Below are 24,224 nucleotides of genomic sequence, written 5' to 3' on the forward strand. Positions count from 1 at the left end.
TCATCACGTCTTCACTTCTCTTCTCGGAGCTGACTTTACCACGTATTAACAGTGGGTGTGATTTGTGCACTCAGGAAACAGGTTGTGAGCATCTACTCTGGACCAGGTACTATACAGGGGTGGGGAAATTGCTGAACAAGGTTTGTCTGACCGAGGGCTCAAGTGAGACCAGTCAAAAGGATAATAAGAGACATGAAGGGGTATCAGAAAAGTCTTGGGGGCCACCTCCTCTGGTCAGAGTATTCCAGAAGCCTTCTCTGAGGAAGATATTGGGACCACTGCTCAAGAGGGGGGCAGGTTTTAACCAGAAGCAGTAGAAGAATAATCTAGGGATAGAAAGTTCTATAGAAGGCAGAGTGCTGGACCAGGCTTCGAATGCGCATTTTGCCACTTACTAGCAGTAGGATGTAAACAACAGTAATGTGTTTTTGGACAGGAGTTGTGGGGACTTTCAGGACTCTCCTCGTTGCTTCTGGAAATTGCCTTTTCTTTCTACCTTTCTGGGGCCTATCCAAGAGGCTGGACCTCAGGCCCAGTGGGTTGTGATGTCTGTGATTTGCCTTTGGTATCTGAACTCCTTCACCGTGAGATAAGAATGGGCACTTCAGCCCTGTGAACTGGGTAGGGATAGTTTCTGTGATGGGTCTGGCTGAGTGATCCCTGAGCATCCATGGCTGTCCAAAGCATGGGATGTGAAAGGCCTTTCGTTGTACACTGAATAGATGTCAATACTGGTTTATTTTGGAGCCAAAGGCACAAAAGTCTTGATGAAAGGCCCCCAACATCTGAAAAAGCTCATCCCTGCACCACATCCTCTGGGAGCAGCCGCCACCGCCACCCTTTTATTAAGGCACATGGTGGAGGATTTGTGCCTCTGCGGGTTGTGGGGCTTGGCAGCCAGCCACTGCCTAATGTGAGAAAGGCCTATGGGAGGAGCATCCCTTTGAAGCATAGGCGGTGGCAGCTACTGCATGTGGCTGGGGCGTGGCCTGGGATGCTGCATTCCTTCTGTCTTCCCTCTCCGACTCCCTTAGCTCTTAAGCACACCCCAACTGGTGCCAGACCTGTGAGCCCTCTGCTGTGATACAAGAGGCCAAACTCATAAAGCCCTAGAGGACGATCGACACCCTGAACCCGTGGAAAAGACAGCACCGTGTTCCACCTTGCCTGCCCTTGACTCAGATTCAGCTTGGCCAAGGTCCAGTGATGTCAGTCTTGTCTTGTCCCTCGCCTACACATCTCTAGTAACAATTGTGGGTCCTTTTCTCTCTCTCTTTTCATTCAAGATTAGCAGTAGGGACAGTATATCCTGTTATACACTTGTCTGTGGAACTCAAAGTAAGTGATTGCACAGGAGGGAAGGTAGTATGCCTGAGAACATACAACTGGGTCAGTTGGTCTGTCTGTCATCTATCTATCTATCTATCTATCTATCTATCTATCTATCTATCTATCCCTCACTCCAAGCATGGTCACCATTCTGACCTACAGCCTCATTAACAAACCTGCATGTTACTGAACATTGTTTGTATTTATGTTAGGTACAGACCAGATCCAGGAATGGAGTTGGTCAAGCACTGGGCACATAACTACATTTCTTCCTCCTCCTCCTGCTCCTCCTCTTCTTCTTCTCTTCCTTCCTCTTCCTCTTCTTCTTCTCTCTCTCTCTCTCTCTCTCTCTCTCTCTCTCTTTCTCTCTCTCTGTTTTATTTTTCTTTCTTATTTTTCTTTTTGGTTTTTCGAGACAGGATTTCTCTTGTGTATCCCTTGCTGTCTTGGACTGACTTTGTAGACCAGGCTGGCTTGAACTCACAGGAGCCCACCTGCCTCTGCCTCCCGAGAGAGCTGGGATTAAAGATGAGTGCCACTACACCTGGCTTTTTGGTTTTTCAAGACAGGGTTTCCCTGTTTCTCTGGGTTACACTCCAGTCTCCTTTTTTTCCTTCTCCTGTTTTGTTTGAGACAAATTGCAGATCCATATGTAGTTATTAAGAAAAAATAGAGAGAAGCCAGGGTGCCTTTTACCCCACTACTCACAAAGGTAATATCTTTCTTTTTAATGTTTATTTATTTCATTAGCATATAAAAAAGCAGGTTTCCCTGTGACCTTAAAATTCTATGTGTGCGTATATGTGGGTGTGTGTGCACCAGTGCCTCTTTGTGTGCAGGTGACTATGGTACATGCTAAGGCCAGAGGACAACCTTATCATTTTCAGGAATGCCATCTACTGTGCATTTGCCTGGAGCCCACTAATTAGTTTAGACTAAATGGCCAGCAAGCCTCAGGGATCCTCCTGTCTCTGCGTCCTCAGCTCTGAGGCTATAAGTACTTGCTACCATGCTCATAGTTTTATGCATGTTCTGGGGCTGAGCTCAGGCCCTTATGCTTATAAGGCAAGGTCCTTACTGACTGAGCCACATCCTAGCCTGGGGAATCGCCATACATCTTTGCTTTGGCTGATTCGGCTCCCATCCCCATCCATCTCCCTGCCTGTATCCTTCCATCCTCAGCATTTCCTTTCCACGTTCATGTCACATGTATTCTATTAGACCATCCAAGCCTCTTTTCTGCCTCTCGCGGTCCCTTTCTAGTTCCATGCTCACAGGAATCTCTTTCACCCCTACAAATACACAAACAAATGTATAATTTAGAGACTTGTATCTGCACGCGCTGCTGCTTTTCCAAGGGATAGTGTTGTGGGAAGAACTGCAGATGCTGGTGGTCTCTCTCCATCCCCAAGACCAAGAAGGCACCTGCTCTCACATGCCTGCCTGGCACCTTCTGGAGCCCATGAGCAAGCATTTCTTTACATTTTGAACCAAGGACTCTTAGCTGTCTCCTGGCCCTGCCTCTCTCCCTTGCCATGTCAGAAGGTCTCCGGCGAGATTAGTGAGACTGGGGCAAAGAGTGCAATGATTTACACCTATATAGTGAAATTTCTGCAAAATCTCCAAAGGTCAAGATTTAAGTGCATCCAGATTGCTGGGTATGAGGAGAAGGCTCCCCAGTGGGAGAGCAGGAGGAGGGCTGTGCGTCCCCACTGCCGCTGAAGGTGGCCCTACTGGATACTGCGAGATTGTGCACCATTTCCATGCCAGTGTTTGGTGATGTGGATCTCTTCTTCCCTCTATCCCTCCATCTGGCCACCTCCTAACAGCCATGCTCATAGGCAAGGCCGGAGCTGAGTTACACTTGAGGACAGAGCTGAGGAACCTAGGTGGGGAAACGTCCCCCACACAGTGGCCAGAAGCTCTGGGCTAAGTACACGGGAGTGGTGTGCCCACAATGGAGGATCTTTCTCCCAGGTTAGTCAGCTCGTACTTAAGGGTTTTTTTGTTGTTTTGTTTTCAAGCAAAAAGCCCATAAAGCTCGATTCAATGCCTTGACAAAATGATTTGTTTAAAAGATAGAGCTAAGGCTTCTCCCACTCCTACTGCACTCGCTCTGTCTTCTGGAGGAGTGAGCCTAGCTCCCAAGCTTCTTGGCAGGCGCCAGGGGCAGACGCTTAGATTACAGGGCTTTGGTCGGCTGGCCCTACAATTGTTCTACGGTAAGCCTGGCAGTGATGGATTGAACATGAATTTAAGAGAAACGTGATTGATTTTCTGCCAGACAGCCATTTTTACGTGGTCCTTTATCGTTCACCATCCAAAAAAAGTGGGGCTTCTGATTTAGAAGGAAATGTTGGAATGAAAATTTACTCGTGCCAGGCGCTCTGCCTTCTGGCCACTAGAGGGGGGTGGTGACCAGGTTTCCCCTCTCCCTGGCTGGTGAGTGAGACCCTCTCTTAGCAAGATCTTGCAGGCCCTGCCAAGAGCAGCCCAGAGAGACATGGTGACTTATCTCTAGAGGAGAGACAGAGCAGCAAATGCCTATAATCATGGTCAGCTCCTTCCTGGCACAGCTGTGCTTCACACTTGAGCAAGGACAGCTCATTTTCCAAGAGGAATTTCCATTAAAAAAAATTTGTTTGACAGTTGCATACATACACACATCCTAATTATATTCATGCTCCTTTGCCCTCTGGTATCCCCTCCTTTCCATCTGAACTGTTTATTTTTCCCAAGAAGTCCCCCAGTGGCTACACCATTCAAGAAACTGATGTCCTCCACCTCCACTCCTCTCCCCACCCCCCTCGCCCCCTGCCTACAGCAACCATTTTCAGTCTGTAGCTATAAGGGAACCTGCCTACCACATTACAGTTCATACCAGGTGTATGCTTCCAGATCCAAGCCTTCTGAGTGCCAATGTGATGCCCCAAGTGGAAAGTTCCATAAATTCTACACCTTGCTGCATGGGTGGTTTCAATTAAATTGCAAGTGCACTAAGGGAACTGTAAAGCTATCCATAGCTTTGGATGCAAGGTATATGTAAAACAAAATTATTATGGGTTTTAGATTTGGCTTTCATGTCCTAGAATATTTTATTACACACACACACACACACACACACACACACACACACACACACACACACACACACACATATATATATATTTCAAAATTGTCTGAAAAAAAATCTGAAATTTCAAAAACCTCTTGTCTCAAGAATGTTGGCTTAGCATCTCTGGTTCAGGTATCTTTGAAGTTGCACCCAAGAGTGAGATAAAGAGAATGTTGTCCCATTATTAACTTTGGAAACCAGGGTCTTGATAGGCACATGTGGTCTGATGTGTGGCCTCATGAGGAAGGGACACCTTTTAGGTTCTACAATAAGCATGCTGGCTGTTCAGCCCACAACTCTGATGGATAGATGTATGTAGGACATCCATTAAAATCCACCTCCTTGTATAAAAATGGGGAAGGAGGCTATGCAAAGGGAAGAGGGGGCACGAGAAGGGAACGGGAGGGGAACGAGAGCCATCTGTCACGTGTTCTCATGTGCAGAACTAGAGTGGAGAACAGTGATACACATACATGAAATGATAAAGAAACCCATTATTTTATATGATTACATAAATTAATTATAGAAAGCTCAAACAACAGCGAGCGTTGCCACCTTTAAAATAAGTCTCTGTAATCACAGAAACCTACATTAGCCCACAAAAATATCAGCTTCCAAAGCAGACGGGAGGGTGATGGTCAGTGTTGGGTTTTGTATGCTCCGGTAGCTTCTGCTATTCAGGCAGTGCCATTTATCTCTCAGGCAATGTTATAATGATTAGAAAATCAATTCGTGCGAAGTGCAGTAGTGCACGCCTTGTATTCCCAACACACAATAGACAGAGGCAGGAGGGCTGAGAGTTCTATAGCCACGTGGGCTACATAGTGAGGCCCTGTCTCACAAAGTAGAAAATAACCAGGATTTCTCCATATCCACAGTGTTAAGTAGCTTTTTTCTTTTTTTAAAGTATTTATGAGCTTTTAATGTGTATGAGGGTTGGGCAATTACAGCAGGGACTCGCTGTAAATAACTCTCTGGATGGCTTGGTGGCAGTTTTGTTAACTTAGTTGTTGCACTTTCACCATTCCCAAAGCAGGAACGGATCAGATTTCAGGGAAGGAGGGACCCTGAAGACAGGAAGGTAACCACACAAGCTTAGAGTTACCTTGGAAGCAAAGGAAGGCACATTGCAGCCTGGCACATGGAGGCGGGTCATTCTGTGCCACTCTAGGAAGCAGACCTGATCCCTAGAGGACTGGATCTCTATAAGAAAGAAATGTCACAGCCAGATGGTGTGCCGGGCTGTCCCTCCAGGCATCACAACTGTCCAGTGAGAGTCCTTTACTCTTTGTGTGTGTGTGTGTGTGTGGTGTCTGTGTATGGTAAGAACTTGACTGTGTGACTGTCCAATCCAGATCATCCAGGGATGATCTGAAAACCCTATGCCGGGGCCCCTCCCTCTCCTGGAATTTCCCTGCCCTTGATCTCTAACCAAACAAATTCCACAGATGCTCAAGGTCCATCTCGTGCATCTTGCAACAGGAAGGCCTTCTGGCTGCCCATGACACACCCCATGGGATTTGTCCAGTTTTTCTATTGCACTTGCTTTCTCCATGATAGATTTTGTTTGACTTAGAGTCCAATGCTTAGTCTCCATACGTACTCTCTCTCTCTCTCTCCCATTTGGTGACATGGGCTGCCTTAGTCTGTGTGCGTTGCTTTATGCTTTCAATAAGCACAGGCTGCATCAGTTCTTTCCTTTCACTTAGGAGTCAGCCAAAGGTCTCACTGAGGGTATGGCAGAAGGGAGAAGGGGAGAGGCCGGGCCTGAGATCTGTTCTGTATCTGTAACAAGAAGAGCCAGTGAGACTGCATCCTCAGCACTCGATGACTCTGTTCACACCCTACAGAGAAGCTCAGACTTGGAGTGCTGTCCTGGCAACCACTGGCCATCATAGAAGACATAATATTCTGGCCAGTGTTTGACCCACAGTGGACAAATGCCACCGGGGTGCCAAACTGTAGCTGGCCCAGGAAGGATCTGGAAGGAGAAATAAATAGAAGTATCCTCCGGTTTTGGTCCTATAAGTTTTCCTGCCCTTTCATTAACCCAATAAAGCAGCTTATACCTCTGCCCATCTCATTGAATCTGGGAGCCTTATTTTTCTTTCTTTCTTTCTTTTTTTTAAATTTTATTTTATTAATTTATTCATATTACATCTTGATTGTTAGCCCTTCCCCTGTTTCCTCCCATTCTTCCCTCCCTCTCACTTCCCCCCTTCTCCCCTCCCCTATGTCTGTGATTGAGGGAGACCTCTTCCCCCTATATATGCTCTTAGAATATCGAGTCTCTTCTTGGTAACTTGCTATCCTTCCTCTGAGTGCCACCAGGCCTCCCCATCTGGGCTGTTTTCCTTCTTGTTGAGTGAGTGGATGGATAAGCACAAGTTTGGTTAAGTGTCTGTGTGGCTTTGAGGAGAATGTTGACAGCTGCTACCTGGGTGAGTTTTTTTTAATGCATAATGTGATATGGGTAGGTCATCTCACCATTGTTACTAAGTCTAGATGCTTTTTTTTTTTTTTTTTTAATAAAATTCAGGCTCAGCAACGAGGGCAGAATTTTAAGGGTTAAAGTGTAGGCGAAGCTTTTAGTAGACTCTTGGGAGCTTGACCCCTTGACCAAGGCTGTCTCCCAGCACTCCTCTTTGACTTCTTCTCCTTGTTTCCCAAACAACAACCAGCTTAAGAATTTCCCAGATATGAATACCAAGGAGAGCCATGGCCATGCTGCTGCTGCTGTTGCTGCTGCTGCTGCTGCTATGTTTTGCCTCATTAGTCCTCAGTCTCAGGAAAGTTGACCCACAGGTTGACAGACACAGTCCAGGCAAAGCTCCTCTCTGGTGGCAGAGGAGAAAGTGCCCCTCCATGTTTGGCTGCTGGCTCTGCTGGCTTGCTTGCTGTTCTCCTGGAAACAGAGTAGAGATTCCCAAAGGTTAATCCTTCTGCCCTTTCAGCACTGTGAGCTCTTTGCTGGCAGCAGAGACACTCACCTTTGTGCATTATAAATAGCCTTTGTCCCAGAGGAAGCAGGGGGAGATGCACTTGGCTTTGCTGTTGCTAGGAAGCACAGCCATGTTTATTTTAACAATAACAGAATATTTTTAATAACGCCAAAAGCTATAGGTTATTCTCACCATAATGAACATGTGCTTTTCTGGAAATATCTTTACTAAAGCAGAGTTATCTCACCAAGTCCTATTTTCCTACAATCATTATGTTAAGAAAAAAGATTCACCTAGGAGACAGGACAGGAGTGTAAGAAGCTCCAAATGAAAACAAGGACAGAAAGGTTTCTACAGAAGCAGCTTATCTTGGGGACTTTGTGTAGGCGTGTCCTATGAGACAAGTGCTCAGCCCTGTGAGCACCCTCCCATGTGTAGCCGTGTCCTATGAGACAAGTGCTCAGCCCTGTGAGCACCCACCCCTGCCCATGTGTAGCCATGTCCTATGAGACAAGTGCTCAGCCCTGTGAGCACTCACCCCTGCCCATGTGTAGCCATGTCCTATGAGACAAGTGCTCAGCCCTGTGAGCACCCCCTCCCATGTGTAGCCGTGTCCTATGAGACAAGTGCTCAGCCCTGTGAGCACTCACCCCTGCCCATGTGTAGCCATGTCCTATGAGGCAAGTGTAGAACCATGGGAGTTGTGCAAGGTGGCCATACTTCCTTCATCTGTGCTTTATGCTTTTCTGGGTATTTACCAAGCTAAATGTTCAAGACACTGCCTGGATGCAGAGGTCACATTCCTCATCTCAAGAGAGAAAGAAGTTAGGAAAGCTCAGACACTGCAGGTGCCATAAGCACAAGGCTCGGCAGGGTGTGACTATCCTTTCCTGGGCTAGTCAAGGAGAATGTGCAAGGGATGTGAACTGAGCATGAAAGGGCAGACATCATAAAACAACTTACAACACAAAGCCTGTTTGCAGCGTGACTAGGAAGGTGGGAAGGAGGCCAGGGTTGATGAGACATTCTTTATGGTCTGGTCAATGTAAATGGGCAGGAGTAGTAGGCTGAACTCAGATTTCTAGGGATCTTGATTTGATGCCAAAAACTGTGACCTTTCATTTCTGTTGTTCTTAAGAGAAGACCCCACTATGTAGCCCAGGCTGGCCTTGAACTTGTGTCCTGCTTCTGCTCTCCAATCATTAGGATGAGCTTTCTTTTGAGGTGCAAGGCAGAAGGCAGAAGTGACCTTGATCCTAATCTGACCACAATTAGGAAGCCCTCTGTGAATACGAGGATGCCTTTGTCTTCTCATGGAGCTGGGTTCCATCAGATAGGACCACCCAAGAGAACCTTGGTACTAGTCACCAGACAAGTGTGTCTACTATGACTATAGACGTAGACTGAAACTTTATCTTTTTACAATTTACTTGTGATTTAGACAACCACTAGTGTCCTATGGTTACTGCCTTAGAGCTTTCCTGGATGGAGTAGTGAAGTTGTTGCCTTCCCTGCTAAGAAATTGAGATAAATTAAACTTCAGAGAGAGAGAGATCTGACCATAGATATTCACCCTGGTGTTGATAATGAGTTGGCTACTATGAGAGGAAATGGATGTGTTTTCAAGGAGACATTGAACAACCAACACATGCACATGCGCGCGCGCGCACACACACACACACACACACACTGTGTGTGTGTGTGTGTGTGTGTGTGAGTGTGTGTGTATGAAAGATAGTTTATTGCAGAGTAAAGAGGAGCCCTCTAAGGGGAGAGAGTAGACAGTGGCCAAAGGGACCACCACACTGACACATTTAAAATAAATAACCTTTCTCAGTGGTATTCTTGTGAAGCTGATTGACAGGTCCCCTTGAATCAAGAATTACAAGAGAGTTTTTGTTTTTTATAAGACAGCCCCCCAGATAAATAATTATCATATAAGATTTCAATGGTTATTTATTAATAAACTTCTGGGCCCAGATCTATGACTCAGATCCCATTATATTTTGTTTGATCAGTACTCCGAGTCCTACAGTTGGAGTCTCTGATTTTTACAAGTTGTCAACTACAAAAGAGGATCCAGCCCTAATATCTTTGAATCCTGCTAATATAAACCTCAGTATCTAGCACATCCCCTCAAGAATTGAAACTCAGGGTCAGCTAGGAGCTGACTACTTCCAACCGAAATGGGCATAGGGAGGGTTAAGGTCTTCACTCTCCACTCTTGGCAGTTTGTAGGCCCTGGGGAACAGCCAAAGAGACACTAGTACAAGGCATCGGACTGCTGAAGGGTCTCCTGAAAGGGAATAGATTGTACTTGAGATAAAAATAAGACATCAGTGAGGTCCACAGGCCAAAGACTCGAACAGCCACTCCTGAGGTTACGAAGGGCAAACCCCTTCAACATGAAAAGCTGCTTGCGAGAGGGATGGTGGTGTCTAAAGTGTAGCCAGGCGATTAAAAAGTCCCCATTTAGAAACCTAGGTTAATATGAGAAAGTAGCTTTGGCCGGATTCATATTTTATTGTAATCAATTCCTGGCATCCTCTTAAATAAGAGCTAGTCACCATGGAAACCAGGAAGTTCAGGATGTGGGAACGAGTCCACTGACCCAAAGTTATCTTTGCAGGCTAGGACCCACAAACAAATTGTTTTTCATCTCCAATATAGGGAGCAAGAAACAAACAGGCAGACAAATGTCCCTGAACAAAAGGCAAACAGCAAGGTAAAAAATGAGCTAATATTCAACTGCTCGTTTGAACAGGTTTTAAGGTCACTTAGGTATTGAAGTTCCCAAGGGTCTATGGGAGATACCTCATCTGGAAAGTTTCCTCTCAGGATGATGAATCCAGCTGGCCATTTCTGGGACTTCAATGATTGCATCTTCAAGATTAACATGAAGACCCGCCCCATTGGTGATGATGTTTGAGTCGGAAGCCAACTGGCACTGGGAGCTTCCTCATTCCAGGAACAACGTCTGGGATTCTGGTCTGGAGCGCTTTCAGTCTCAGGGCAGTGACCCTCTAGGACTCTGTCTTGTCACACCAAGGGCAAGGGGCCTGATCTTTGGCCAGTTTCTCCTCCACTGACTTCTTTGGTGACAGACACAACATTTGGTTTTCAATCTGTTTCCTCTGGGAGAGCAGCCAGCAAGAGATCTATCTTAAATCTCCCTCTACCAATGTAGCAGTTCTATATAATTTTATTTTCTCTATTTTCTAGTAGCCTTGGCATCTTTCCCTCAGCTCTGTCCTTCTCTACAACCCCATTATTGTTATGCCCCTTAGAGATAAAACCCAAATACTAGGCAGGTAGTTCTACCTTCAGAGCCTGCCTGGCAAAGCTCAGAGTAGGCGGTCTGTCTCCCCACTGGCACAATGACAGCTGAGTCTCTGACAGACTCTTCATTTATTAGACCATAGTCATGGCAAGGGAATGTTGTAAAATCTGAAACATAGATGCCATAAATCTCAGCAACACTAAAAAGTTATTAAAATCTTAATACATAGGATATAACATGGGTTTATATTATGTTTATGTCATATCATATATTATACAATATTGATGCATAGCAATTAAAGAAATGATGGTAATCTCCAAGAAATGCACATCAGCTCAATGCCACATGTCATAAACTATGTTTCCCTCGCACTGAATTATTAAGTGTGATAAACATGAATGGAACAGTTGGATAACAGTCATTTCCCCTTCTGAAGTTGGTTTAAAGTACATTTCAAGATGCTTTTAGTTTTCTGGTAATAAATTCCTTTGTAACCAGCAAAAGCATATGTAATTATTCTAGTACCTGTTCCATCTGTCTGGATGTCAAGTTCACAGGACCAGGAGGGCAATGTGAAGACAATGAAAAGTAAATTGAATTAGAGTTTGTATCAGCAGGTCCCAGTAAAGTCTGGAAATATTTTAGTAGAATTATTTAAAAACTAAGACCAATAAATGGATACCATGAACTTCTCTGACTGTTTCACTTTATCTTACAACTCTAGTTCCTAAATTATGATTTTAAACACTAATAGAGTCCATGCTTCCTTTGATATTTAATTTTTAGACATGAGATATATTAATTGTGGAGAGTTAAAAAATAATACGGGCTATAGTTTCACTCACCACCTTAAGATGGACATTATGGACACTTGAGGATATCTATTTTATTTTGTTTCTGTGATTATACAATATCACATTTTATACTGCTTAGTATTTTAATATTTTCAAAACATCAGTGTAATAGCTATAGAATATTTCATTGGGCATTCACCAAAATTTGTTTAAATGGGTCCCTGTTGTGAGCAGGGTAGGTTATGCCTCTTTCCTTAAGACTTCATTGTTCTGAAAATTCCTCTCTCTCTGGAGACTCTGTTCACATGGCTTACTACTCTTTTAGTTGTAAGATTTTTGTTTTTGTTGTTGTTGTTGAAAAATAAAAATCTTTATTTGGACCACCACTTTCCCACTTATCTCCATCATTGGCCAGTTTCATTAGATGTCAGTCTACCTGTCCCACGCCAGTGAGAACTGTGTGTACAGGGGGAAGTCCTCCATGGAGGCCACAAAGAGGTGAGATTAAAGCCTACTGGAGATGTAAAGTAGGAGTGACAATAAAGGTGTAGCCTGTAGCACTCAACAGTGCTGTTTGTGGAGTCTGAGTACGAAGATGATAGACATGAGGTTTTCTGTAATGAAAACTGAAACATGAAAGGAAATGCAGTAGAGGAGGCTGCAGGGGCAACATGGAGTGGCTACTTTGCAAGCAAGATTAATCTGACTTCTTTCTGGGAAACTCAGAGGCAAGATCTAGTGCAAAGACACGGCTGTGTGCCTGAATACATTTGCTGGAATATAGTTTCAGAGGGTTTCTTTAATGAGGTTGGACCGACGTATGAAGAGATGCAGCTTTGTTCACTACAGAAAGGAAAGAGATCAGTTTCTCAGTCTTGGCATTTGTGCACCAATCATCAATGACATGCCAAAGGCTCTTCTTGTTTCAGCCTCATGTCTCCTTCATCTGTTGGTCCCTGTTTCTCGACACTGTGTGTTTGAGTAGTGGGCTAGACAGGCTTGCATTACCATCGATTCTTGAATCTGGTTGCTTAGTTCTTGTTCCTAGCTAGGTGGTGTACCAACTAGTGCCTGATGCTGACTGGCCTCTCTCTTCAACCAGTAGATTCCATGACCCACACTGAGAGAAACATCTGTGTGTTGGCACTGGATGGCCATGGCCTGAATACTTTTCAGGATCATATGCCTCAATTAAAAATCTTGATTATTTTTACTCACTCAGCCCTGAAATTGGTTCAGCAAGGAAGGAAATTGCTGAACAAAGACTAGAAAAAAAAGTAAGATTAGCTTAATTTTATTAATCTTGGAGTGGTACATTTGCCTGTGGAGGTGAGGATTTAAGCATGATATGATAAGAGATGGGATGCTCAAAGTCAGGAAGCAGAATTCGATTTGCTCTTTCAACACTTCTAAATATGAGTTTGGGCACATCTATGTACTTGAGTAGAATGATCCCTTCATCTATGACAGAGGAACTCTGCTCAGTAGCCCTCGTTTATCACTCTGTGACGGACCATCTGCCAAAGCACTTCGTAAAGTAATATTCTTTCGTGATGCAAGCTCATTATTATGTCTGTCTAGTGGAAATGTTTAAGAACTTGTTTGCCTTTGAACACATTTCAGCTTAATTGATATGTTGGTCATTTGTTTTCATATTTAAATTAAGCTGGAGATCGTGATTGAATCCTCCTCCTCCTCCCTGCTAGGCCTAACTAAGCATCTGAAATGCTTGCTCTCTTGGGAACATGTTATCTGGCAGCCTGAAGATGAGACTGGGATGTAAGATCTTGCAAGAGTGAATGCTAATTGCACATCCCAAAGCCATGGTCTTTCGTGCTTTTATCAAGTTGCTTGGTGTTCTTGGCTGTGCTGTAGTAGAGCCAACCATTTCTTGTGCCCTTACTGTCACAAATGGCTGCATTTCTGTGCTCCAAGAACTTCCTTTTAAGTAGGGTTCATCGTCAGTGGCTGTTTCTAGCTATGGCAGTTAAAATTAAGTCAAATTAGGCATTCGCTTGCTCAGTGGCTCCAGCCGCATTCCAAGTCCTTAGTAGGCAGATGCAGGTAGTGGCTACTTCTTTGAGCAGTGTGGCTATTAGAACATTTTTGACATGGCAGCAAGTTCTTTGGGATAGTTCTTTCAAAGAGTGAAAACACAATATTAAAGTGTTCAGAGTAATTAAGCAGTGGGTTTGCCTACAGAATTTTTATACTTACTTTTAGGTATCCACCCAACCTTTTCTCACAGATATCATGTCTGGTCTTTCATAGTTTGATATATTAAAATGATATTTTTCTCTCTGTTGTGACCCATAGGTCCTGTGTGACAGACATGTGCGAATGTCCAGTCCATAAAAACTGTTATTGTGAGTCATTTCTGGCTTATACCCGTGCCTGCCAGAGAGAGGGCATCAAAGTGCACTGGGAGCCTCAGCAGAGCTGTGCAGGTAAGAAAGACCCCCGGGAGCATCCACGTAGCAGCCATTCACTGGCATGGTCAGGATAAGAATGGGGCAACGTGCAGATGCTCATGTGAGCGGGCCACATCCCTCCTGGACCAACGGGAAATCCCAGCGGTGATTCAGCTGGAGTGCAACTTGACAAAACACAGGAGCTTCCCATGGGGTAGGGTAGACAGCACTTAAGACAAATGCTCTGTGACATGCACATTTTAACAATTTAAGGATTTCCACTGTTGCAAAATCCTCCCAGCTTCAAGCTAACAGCTGGATGTGCTTAGAACATGGAAGTCACAACTAGTTTAGATCATGGGTGGAAAAAAGGCGATTCGGGACCATCGCAGTCATCTAAGGTCTTCAGGATAAACACGATGTGTTATAATAGGTAGTTGAACAAACCCCGGCAGAATGTTTCCCTCCCTTGGATAGGCAAATTCCTACAACAGTGCTTATTAGCACTTTGTCCTCATTAACTAGTTCATTTGATATGTGTCAAATAGATGCCTCTCTTTGTCCAAAAATAGTTAGTACAAAGTGGCTTAAGCCCTGGGCATTGTGCTACGTGCTGTGGGTACTTTGATGACTATAAGTGATGAGTTCCTTGTCATTGAAGTGCCGCTGTCTTGTGAGAGAAGAGGACAAAAGCATGACTTACAATAAACACTTGCAAATGATAGTTCAGTGTGAAGAAAGAACAAATCACGTGGAGTTGTAGAAAGCAAATGGAAAAAGGGGCTGGGTAGTGCCTTGGACAGTGTAAAGAAGACAGCTTGGCCATGGTGCTGAAGGCCTGCAGGGATTCGGGGCTAGTAGTCCCTACACAAGAAGCAGGCTGAACAGCCACAAAGCAGCAAAACTCCAGTCGTTTCACACACTGTAAAGGAATTTGTTCTGGCTCGATCCTGATGATCAAGGAAGAGTGGGACACAAATGAGAATGGGCGGAGAGGAAGCTGAGATGTACACGCTTTCCAGACCTTGGGAAGGAAGTCAGCTTTTATTAAAGATGGAAGCCAGTGAGGACTTAAGAAGACTTATTTTGGTGGCTGGATTGATGGCTCAATGGTTAAGAGGACTGACTGTTCTTCCGTTGGTCCTGAGTTCAAGTCTCAGCAACCACATGGTGCCTTACAACCATCTGTAATGGAATCTGGTTCTCTTTTTTGGTGTACATGAAAACAGAGCACTAATGTACATAAAATAAATAAATACATCTTTTCAAATGTATTTTACAAAGGTTAGGGCATAGAGATAGATCGGAGGGAGTCTAGATTGAACACAGGTCGCTGAGAAAGGACTATTGAAGGAGTCAGGGTATAAAGCTGATGGTGTCCTAAGTTAAGATCATGTGATTGTCCGCCATGGAGAGAAGGGAATGTTATGGAATGTCACCATATCAAGGTGTGAACATCGTGATACGTGCATGAAACATCCCGAAGAGTGTCCAGCTCACAGCGGGTGTTCAGTCAGTGGCAGCAACTGCTGCTCCTGGGAGTTGAAGGTGGCAAGGCTGAATACGTGTCATCTAAGCTCAAGTGTTGGGAAACGCTTTAGTATAAAGGGCCAGATTTGCCAAGAAGTAAAAAAAAAAAAAAAAAAAAAAAAAAAAAAAAAAAAAAAAAAAAAGCCTGGAATTTTTATAGTTGTGAAATAGCCCTGAAAGCTTTGGCTCGGATCTTAAACAAGAAGGCAGCTTATGCCACAGCTAGCCCCTGAATGTTTTCATTTGTGGAACACAGAAGAGGTGGCCTGCTTCACAGAAGAGTGGAGATGGGGCTTGGATGCGTGTTTGCAGTGAATAGGCATCACCTTTGCTTCAAACAGTAAGTCTCAGCCTACCTGGAGTTAGAATCACCGAGGAGTTACAAGCCATGGCAGAACACATAGGCTACTTCAGCTGGCCCGCGTACCTCTCAGAGCTGCCAGACAGGTGCTTTGACTGCAGCATCGCTGAAGCCGCTGAGTGAACTGAAGACTTCCTGAGGTGGTCCTGGTGCAACAGGATGATGGATATGTGAGTTGGTGGTATTGATCTTCAGAAAGAGACCATCGCCTTTTCTTTTATGAGCTTGAAAAAATAAATGGATTCACAGAGAGGAAACGAGAGCTCTAGTTAGCACTTGCTTGGTAGGCTCATCTAAACACTGTACTGAAATGAAGATAAATCTGATTATGGCATTCTTCAGCTTAAAAGCTACCTAAGCGTTCTCTTTTCAGGGTGTTGTGAGGGCTTCAGCAGTCTCTGGCCCTGGGCTGGTGCTCTGCCTCTCTTTATCTTCATCCTGCCTCCCCAAGCTCCATACCTGCTCACCTACCAAGCCAAAGGCCATCTTCTTTCCAATGCATACTAGTTCAACCATCGTACCCATGTTACCTTGTCCACACTAATCTCTGAGTCACGCATCTCTCTGCCTGAGGAGTTCTTTCTAATGTTTTTGGTCTCCCAAGGCTCTACGGATTATTATTATTATTATTATTATTATTATTATTATTATTATTATTATTATTATTATTATTATTATTACTGTTAGTATGCAAACCCAAGGCATTGCATGTGCTAAGTGAATACTGAACTGTGTCACCAGCCCTCTGATTACCTTTTATTATCTCAATTGGACTTTTTAAAAAATCTGCAGTCTCACTTGATCCACACCTGACTCTCGATGTTGAGTCATTATTCTTTCTCTTCTCTCCCACTGTGTTTTGCTTTCAGTCTCAAGAACTGTACACCTTACATTCATTATATTATGGATCTGGCTATGTGGCAGTGGCACCTGTTTGCTTTTGAGTCCAGTCTCTTGTAACTGGATGCCAGAGATGCTATCTGTCTCACAGCTGTTCCCCAAGCTTAATATCAGATACCCGATAGATGCTTATTGATGTAATCTGAATTAGAATTAAGATGATATTGTATGACAGAACCTGTTAGGTCCTTGTAATTCTTCATTCATTGCAGCCTCACTTCTAGTCTTAGATTGTAAAAGATGTCTCTGCTTGGTATGAAAAAGATAAGAAGTCTAGTGGAGCTAGAAAAACAATAATTGGCATTATAGGCCAGAAGACATAGGGTAAGTCATATCTATAAGGAAAGGAGACCACGGGGAAGAGGAAATGCTTCTGAGAACTGAAGGGAACAAAGCATTGGGTGGACAAAAGCTAAGAGATAACCAGGAAGCAAGAGTGTGAAAATGAACTTGACACTGGCCAAAGAGAATCCATGTTGGAAATGGAGTAAAGGGTTACTTGTCATTAAATGAAACCACCAAAGTTAGAGAAAAGATAAACAAACATAAATAATCTAATACACACACAGTGGACTCCCCACCCCACCTCACCCCGATACTCAGCCTTGTGTCAGAACTCTGGAAGACAGTGGGCAAGAGCTCTGCCCTCAGGAGCCCAGACCTCAGCAGTTCATTCACTTCAGCCAGGGTGCTTGCCATAATGACTTTTAGAATTATTTAAATATATAACTACACAGATTTTGCTGCAAACTTAGAAAAAAAAATCTTGTAGGAGCTGACTGAAAATTAATATATTTTCAAAGAGGTACAAGGGAATCCTATGGTTCTCTCTTAAGAATCACACCTGCAGGGCTGGAGGCAGCTCGGCCTATAAAGTGTTTGGCTTGTGTGTCAAGGACAGGAATTCCACCAGAATCCGTATTTATATAGAAGCACACTGCACGTGTGCGTGCACTCACGCGCGCGCACACACACACACACACACACACACCGTATACTGACACATATGCACTCACAAACATCCTCATACATCCTCACACAAGCTCACACTCAAACACACCCAAATGCATACACACATGCATTCCCCTATACTCATGCTCACCCACACCTGCTCACACCTACACTTTCTCCCCTACCCCCTCTCACAAACACACACACACACGCACACACACACACACACACACACACACACACACACACACACACACACACAAACAGACGCATAAATATCCCATAACTTCACTATTATTGGACAGTCCAAACAAACAAGCAAGTATAATGTCCAAGTGCTGTGAAATGCAGAGAGAAGAAGGGCACCTGGGGTTTTCAGGAGCTATTTGAAAGAGGTGACATTTGAATTTAGATAAGAAATTGGATTAGTGGAAGAATTAAAGCTAATGATAATAGATTTGAAGCTCTCTAACTGGGAAATAGCGATAAAACTGGAATTGGAGATGGAAAGTGAAGGGAAGCAGAGTACAAAAGCTTGTCAGGGGAGCAGGCTAGGAGGCAGTTTCAACATTTAGTGCTAAGACCAAACACAGGCATCCAAGAGACGAGTGCATCTGTAAGGGGTTAGCGAGGAACCAGAGGGCATGCAATGTCATAAGCCAAACGGACAAAATGACTGAGCAGGCTCTTTTGTAAGTGAAAGCTGCAAGGTGTCAGCAGATGTTACTGGTGAGAACTTTGGAAGGGACAGCATCACTAAAGAGGGGGACTAGGGAGATGGGTTTTGCAGTGTTAATGGATTACGGAGTAAGGCAAAATGACTACACGTTTTCCCATACACTTTGGCATTTGAGAGGAGGAGAAAAGTAAGCCCGATGTCACGGGGATGGCTTTGGTTAACAATAAGGGACAAGACGAATGTGCAAACAGAAAGACAGCAGAGGGAGTTCTGGAGGGGATAGGCCGGAAACCTACAGTCAGCAAGGTCTTGTGTGAATGAGAGACAGTACATAGGTGAGGGGAGGGAGTTCAGGCCCATGACCCAGGTAACCCAGATACTTAGAATGGGTACACGCTGTGGGTCAGATCATGTTCCAGTGGAGTCTGAGGAAGACAGTGATGGAGGTGCATAAGACCTTTCTTTTATGCACCTACTTTGGAAGCATGGGTTCTCCATGTCTGTAGTGTTGGGAGCGTGGACGTAAAAGTTATTGACAGGGCGTGTCTCAGTCCCTACTGCATGCTAACATCACCAGTCTGTGTGATTTTAAATGACCGACATCCTGGTCCCACCTTGCCCTCTTCAGAGGTTCTAATTAACTTGATCTGAAGTGTGGGCCTGACAGTATAAGCGCCACAATAATTGCCATTTCCAGCTGTGACCACCGCTGTTTTAGAGAAAGGTAACAAGATTTCTGAAGACTGTATGTGGACTGATTTTTCAGCGAGGAGGTTCCCAAATTATTGAGTAAGAATAGGGTATTCTGTCAATCCCAGGGAAGAGAACTTTGAAATGTTCGGCGAAGGGTCTAAAAGCTATCACAGATGCCCAAATCAAGAGTGGTAGGTGGGCAATGGCGGTGATGAGTGGTGGGCTTCACGGTAGCCCTTGATCACAGTGGATGAACTGACTTGGTTTTAGGTGCTTCCTGACAGCTGGAGGAGCAGAAGTGAGTGATGAAATGTTTAACCATCGGAATGCTCTAAGTTAGACTGTAAATAGAGGTCATGTCAGGGAGTATAGCACTAAGGGACGGAATAATGGTTTGTTATTCACTAGATGGCTTTGCGTCTAGGCACACTCAAATCGATCGAGTATGTTTTAGAGACAAAGTAATTTAAAGGTTATAGATAGGCTAGGAATAGACAGAAGCCCCAGACCCTGCGCTAATGACAGACAAGCTGTTACCTCTTATGGGCCCAGTCAGGCCAGGGAGGAGTCAAGTTTTGGAAACTGAGGACGAGAGAGTTCAGTAATGCAGGCTTTTTGGTAGGAGAAACGACCTACTATGACCAGCTGCAGACCAATGGTAGGGGTAGGATTTCCTGCCTCCACTCTTTTATTCCCTTCAATCTTGTGATGGTGGTAACAATGTTCAGAAAGCATCTGTGGCCACCCGAAGAGGAAAGCTTAGCACAGCACAGAACAAGCAAAGAAGGGTAGAGAGGATTCACTGATGGCCTTTCTACCTAACATGCTCTGTATCCCCTCTGCCCCCCCCCAAAAAAAAACTGACTAGTTTCCCAATCTATAGTGATAGACCAGGCAGAAATCTCTGTTCTCAGCAAGCTTCCATTCCAGGGACAGATGGTCACAGTAGGTGTAAAGAAGAAGTGGGTGGGGACAGTGTGAAAGAGTAGTGAATGTGAGTTTTAGATAGGAAGGTGCAGTTGAAAAGAGACCTCAAAGAGCTAAGAGGCCAAGTCAGGCTTAAGCATCTATGACACTGCAGCTGCCATATAATGACAGGTGACAGCCACGAGTGACTCATCTTCTGAAATGGATCAGACAGGTGACAGGTGATTGATAAAAGTTCATACTTAATACTTTCCGGTTTTTAATATGGACCAATAGTAGAATACATGCTATTTAAATATGCATCTACTTATTAGGGACCCATAAAAAAACAATTTTGAAGTCAAATGCTTGTGTGTGTAACCAGATGTTTGTGTATGTCGTTGCACATGTGTGCCTGTGCCGAGGACAGAGCTCAATACTGGGTATCTTTCTATATGGCTAAGCTGTATCAGCTACATTGGCGGGTGAAAAAAGCTCCAAGGATCCGCCTGTCTTTTTCCCTCTAAATCTATGGCTATAGACATGTGCTGCCAACCCAAGCTTTGGGGTGTTGGGGACATGAACTAAAGTCCTCATGAGTGTACAGCAATCACTTGACCCAAGGAAACCATCTCACCAGGCCCAAAGTTGGTTGGTATTTTGTAGTTGGTAACTTTCAACTGATTCTCAACTGTTTCAAACATCTCATAATAAGGGAGCATGTGTGAGAGAAGCAATTGATAACTCTTGACTGGCCACCTTTCTCCTTGTTTGGTGATTCTGGAAGCCATCCTAGAACTTACTTAATGCTTCTTATTAACTCACTATTAGTTAAATATGGACAAATACCAGTGCTTTGGTAACTACAAATATATCATCCAAAGACCTGGAGTAAGGTCTATTAAAAAGAAACAGTTGTAAGGCTTATGGGTCCAGGATCAGTCCCTTGGCAGGTATTTTCTTCACAATGCACAAACTAAAATGGAGAAATTAAACCAGGGAGAAATGACTCTCTGTTGTTATTAGTTTTGTTTGAAATAATTTCAAATGAAGCTTGGAGTGCTGATTGGTGTTTCTGGAGAATCTCTGCTCTCAGTTCCTGCATGTGCCAAGTTCCCATGGCTGAGAATGAGCCTCAGCACTTTCCTTTGTCATTGGAGCTAAGACAGTTGGAAAAGTCAAGTTTTCATAAAACTTCCAGAATGTTTGTATTACAGCTTGCTGACAAATCAATTTGAGAATTTTCAGTATCTCTGAAATATTATCCAAATCATTTCAGTTCTAAGTTAATCAAGATATCACATTAGTAGGGCTTGCCTATGTCATTGTCTCTGGTTTGTACTTTCTGACCCAGCCAGCCAGCTGCTGCCCTTCTGTGGCCACACATCTGCCTCTTCTACATCTGACACTATCCTACTCTTCCTCTCACTTGTCTCAAATTGATTCATTCAACACATGATCTCTTTGATTTAAAATGTGTCACATTTTTCAAACATTTTCAGAATTTTTTCCCCTTGTGTAATTCTATACTTTGGAAATGGAAATACTTGTGTGTGATATTTTTCTTCATAATAACTTAGCAACAGGAAGGATTATTGAAGACTAAATTGTCATGGTATTTTGCAGTAACTAAATAACCTTACCGATTTTCTAATGGCCTTATAAATTTATGACCTGTCTTACCTAGGAATGGAAAGCTTTGATTACTATCATTTTTGTTCTAACATTCATTGGACCAGGAGACAGATCTTTGGGTTTCTTAACTCCCTAAGTGTTCAAAAAATGGTACCTGTTCTTTCTTTCCTCACTAAAGTGTAAATCTGACTTTGGTTGTGGCAGAGTCTATGCAGAGCCTGCAAGACTTGCCTCATGCAGAAGGTGAGCTGCCATGGCCATTTACTTACAGCAACTTTGTTCCCTCTTTTTTTAGCTACCCAGTGCAAACATGGTGCTGTTTATGATACCTGTGGCCCTGGATGTGTAAAGACCTGTGACAACTGGAATGAGATTGGCCCATGCAATAAGGCATGTATTGCAGGCTGCCACTGTCCAGCAAATCTGGTTCTTCATAAGGGGAGGTGCATCAAGCCAGTCCTCTGTCCTCAGCGATGACCTTTGTTCTAGTCCATAGACTTTGAAATCTAGTGTCTCTGACACTTACATGGAAGAGCCAATGAAGGACTGTAGTATTTATGCGCCTGATTCTGCAAATACACAGAGTATATATGTGTGTATATATATAGATATATTCAAAACATTTCATCATTTATATAAACTATAGGTGGATTATTATATGTATATTTTTTGCTATAAGACATGTGTTATTTCTAGAATCCTAATATCTAAGCCATTGGATGCATCATATAAATACACAGGTGCTTTTAATTTAATAAGGTGGCATGCAGACCTATCAGGTGTCTTTAATGTTGCATACATGTGTCATTCCTGGCAATTTCATAAGAGCCTTCCTGCCTGCCTGCATTAATTTAAGATTTGTGTCAGGATCTTTGAGTGGAATATTGTTTTGGAGAAGGGCACTTTGCCTAGGGTATTTCATATTTCCAAAGACTGGAATGTATGCCAGAGAAAGATGGCATTGGACTGGGGGTGGGCCCTGAGGAGTGAAAACCGGAGGGAGGCTCTTGCACTTCACTGGACCATAGCTGGATATTGTTTCCAAAACTGGATAGTTGCCAAGAAATGTGTATTTTTTTTCATTAGGTTATTGAAAAAAATCAAATTATTTCTTTTCATTTTTGCATACTCCATGAGTCTCCTCATTATTTATGTGTGTAATGGATATGGCCATTTGTATGTCATGCACTGAAGTCAAAAGGTGTCTGAATGACATTTTATTGAACATGAGAAGATATTTGGAGAAATCATTGCACAACGTGTAAAGAAACACTACTTTCCCTGAATCGCAGAACTATTTAGGATCGGCAAATCCATTGAGTAGATAGAGGCCATCTACCGTTTGTCACTATCCCATGATGTATAAAATGAAAGTGTTGGGTTATTCTGTATTGTTACTGTGCACTGTTGTTTGATGGATATTCATATGTTGCTGGTATTGGACAGAAGAATCTGCTGACCAGCTGTTTTGGCATCATTCCAAAGGAGAATCATTTCTGTATCCACTCTAATTTACTGATGTTATTAACAGATATCAGTTCTTTTTTTCTCTTGAATAAAAAAAAAATGTCAAAAAACAAAAACAAAAACAAATCCCACCAAACCTATTGATGTCAAAAAGTAAAATGTTCTGCATTGTAGTAAATAAAGGGCTTAAGATTTAAACAACTACAGTTTTCCTTCCTGATGTCCTGTGTCATATTTCTATAAATTAGCTATATTAACTCAGTTTTAATAATTTTACTTAGATACCATTTGTATGCCCTTCATTGGCTTTCTTTTAAAATAAAACACATTTTGAATAAGTAATAGAAAACACTCAAAAATTTGTTAGAACATTATCCTTTCATATCAAAAAGTGACTTTGTGTTTATTTTGTGTTTACTTTGTGTTTATTAAAGAGTGTTTTATTTTACATGTACTCTTGACAGCTAAGGTATTAATTTGATTGTTTTCCCCTGGGAGACCTCTTGTGTTTAAATGTGTACATCATGTCATGGTGACTGCTGACAACAGAGCATCTGGTCTTATCTCTGCTGGCTGCTGGACTTTGTCCCTGACCTAATCACAGACCCTACTGTGTGCATCCCAAAACTTCCAAGGACTTCTTCATGAAGTGAGGCATTTTCCATGTGCCTGCAACTGAGCTGTCTGTGACCTGATAAACCCTGTTTAAGCACCTGGGCCACATGCCTGCTTCTCTGTCATAGGAAGGGGCCAACGACTACGTTGTGTTCTGTAGTGAGCAGGGTGGGGACTCACAGACCTGCACATCCTTACCTCTATGGCCTGCTTGTCACTAAGTATTCAAGAAACCCATAAATGACAATCTGGGGCATGGAGTTTTCAAGCATTTTAACTTGTACTCTGCTTTCCCCTGAGGGGAAGGATGGGGTGAGTTGTTTTGCCTATCCAGAGTAGTTTCCAGCGGTGGTAAATTGAGTGGCTTCCTTTTGGTTAATGAGTTTAAGTCGCTCTTGAGGTCTCGCTGGGGGTTTCCTTCCTGAAAGAGGGCTGCAGAAAGGAAATGATACAGAAGGGAAAACTGTGGGCAGCTCTTTAGTCTCAGCACTCATTCACCGACTGCTTAACTTCCCCCACCAAGGCTAACCAACCTCTTACCCAACCGTTTAATTGTGCCCAGCCAAGGTAGTTGAATGAGAACAGCTCTTTTACATGGATCAACGTCATCACTCTG

The 24,224-nt window shown here is 43.5% G+C and overlaps 1 protein-coding gene across 1 annotated transcript in view; it reads left to right on the forward strand.

Annotated features, from left to right (window-relative positions):
• The window catches only part of Bmper (BMP binding endothelial regulator), a 243,434-nt gene extending 220,649 nt beyond the window's left edge, over positions 1-22,785 (forward strand). Inside the window, exons 14-15 of the mRNA XM_051156089.1 lie at positions 13,777-13,907; positions 21,822-22,785. Coding sequence (XP_051012046.1) covers positions 13,777-13,907; positions 21,822-22,003 — 313 coding nt within the window. The 3' untranslated portion in view covers positions 22,004-22,785. The remainder of the gene's footprint in view (positions 1-13,776; positions 13,908-21,821) is intronic.
• Positions 22,786-24,224: the final 1,439 nt, after the last annotated feature.

The sequence above is a fragment of the Acomys russatus genome, chromosome 14 (genome assembly GCF_903995435.1).
Source record: "Acomys russatus chromosome 14, mAcoRus1.1, whole genome shotgun sequence".
Taxonomy (NCBI): domain Eukaryota; kingdom Metazoa; phylum Chordata; class Mammalia; order Rodentia; family Muridae; genus Acomys; species Acomys russatus.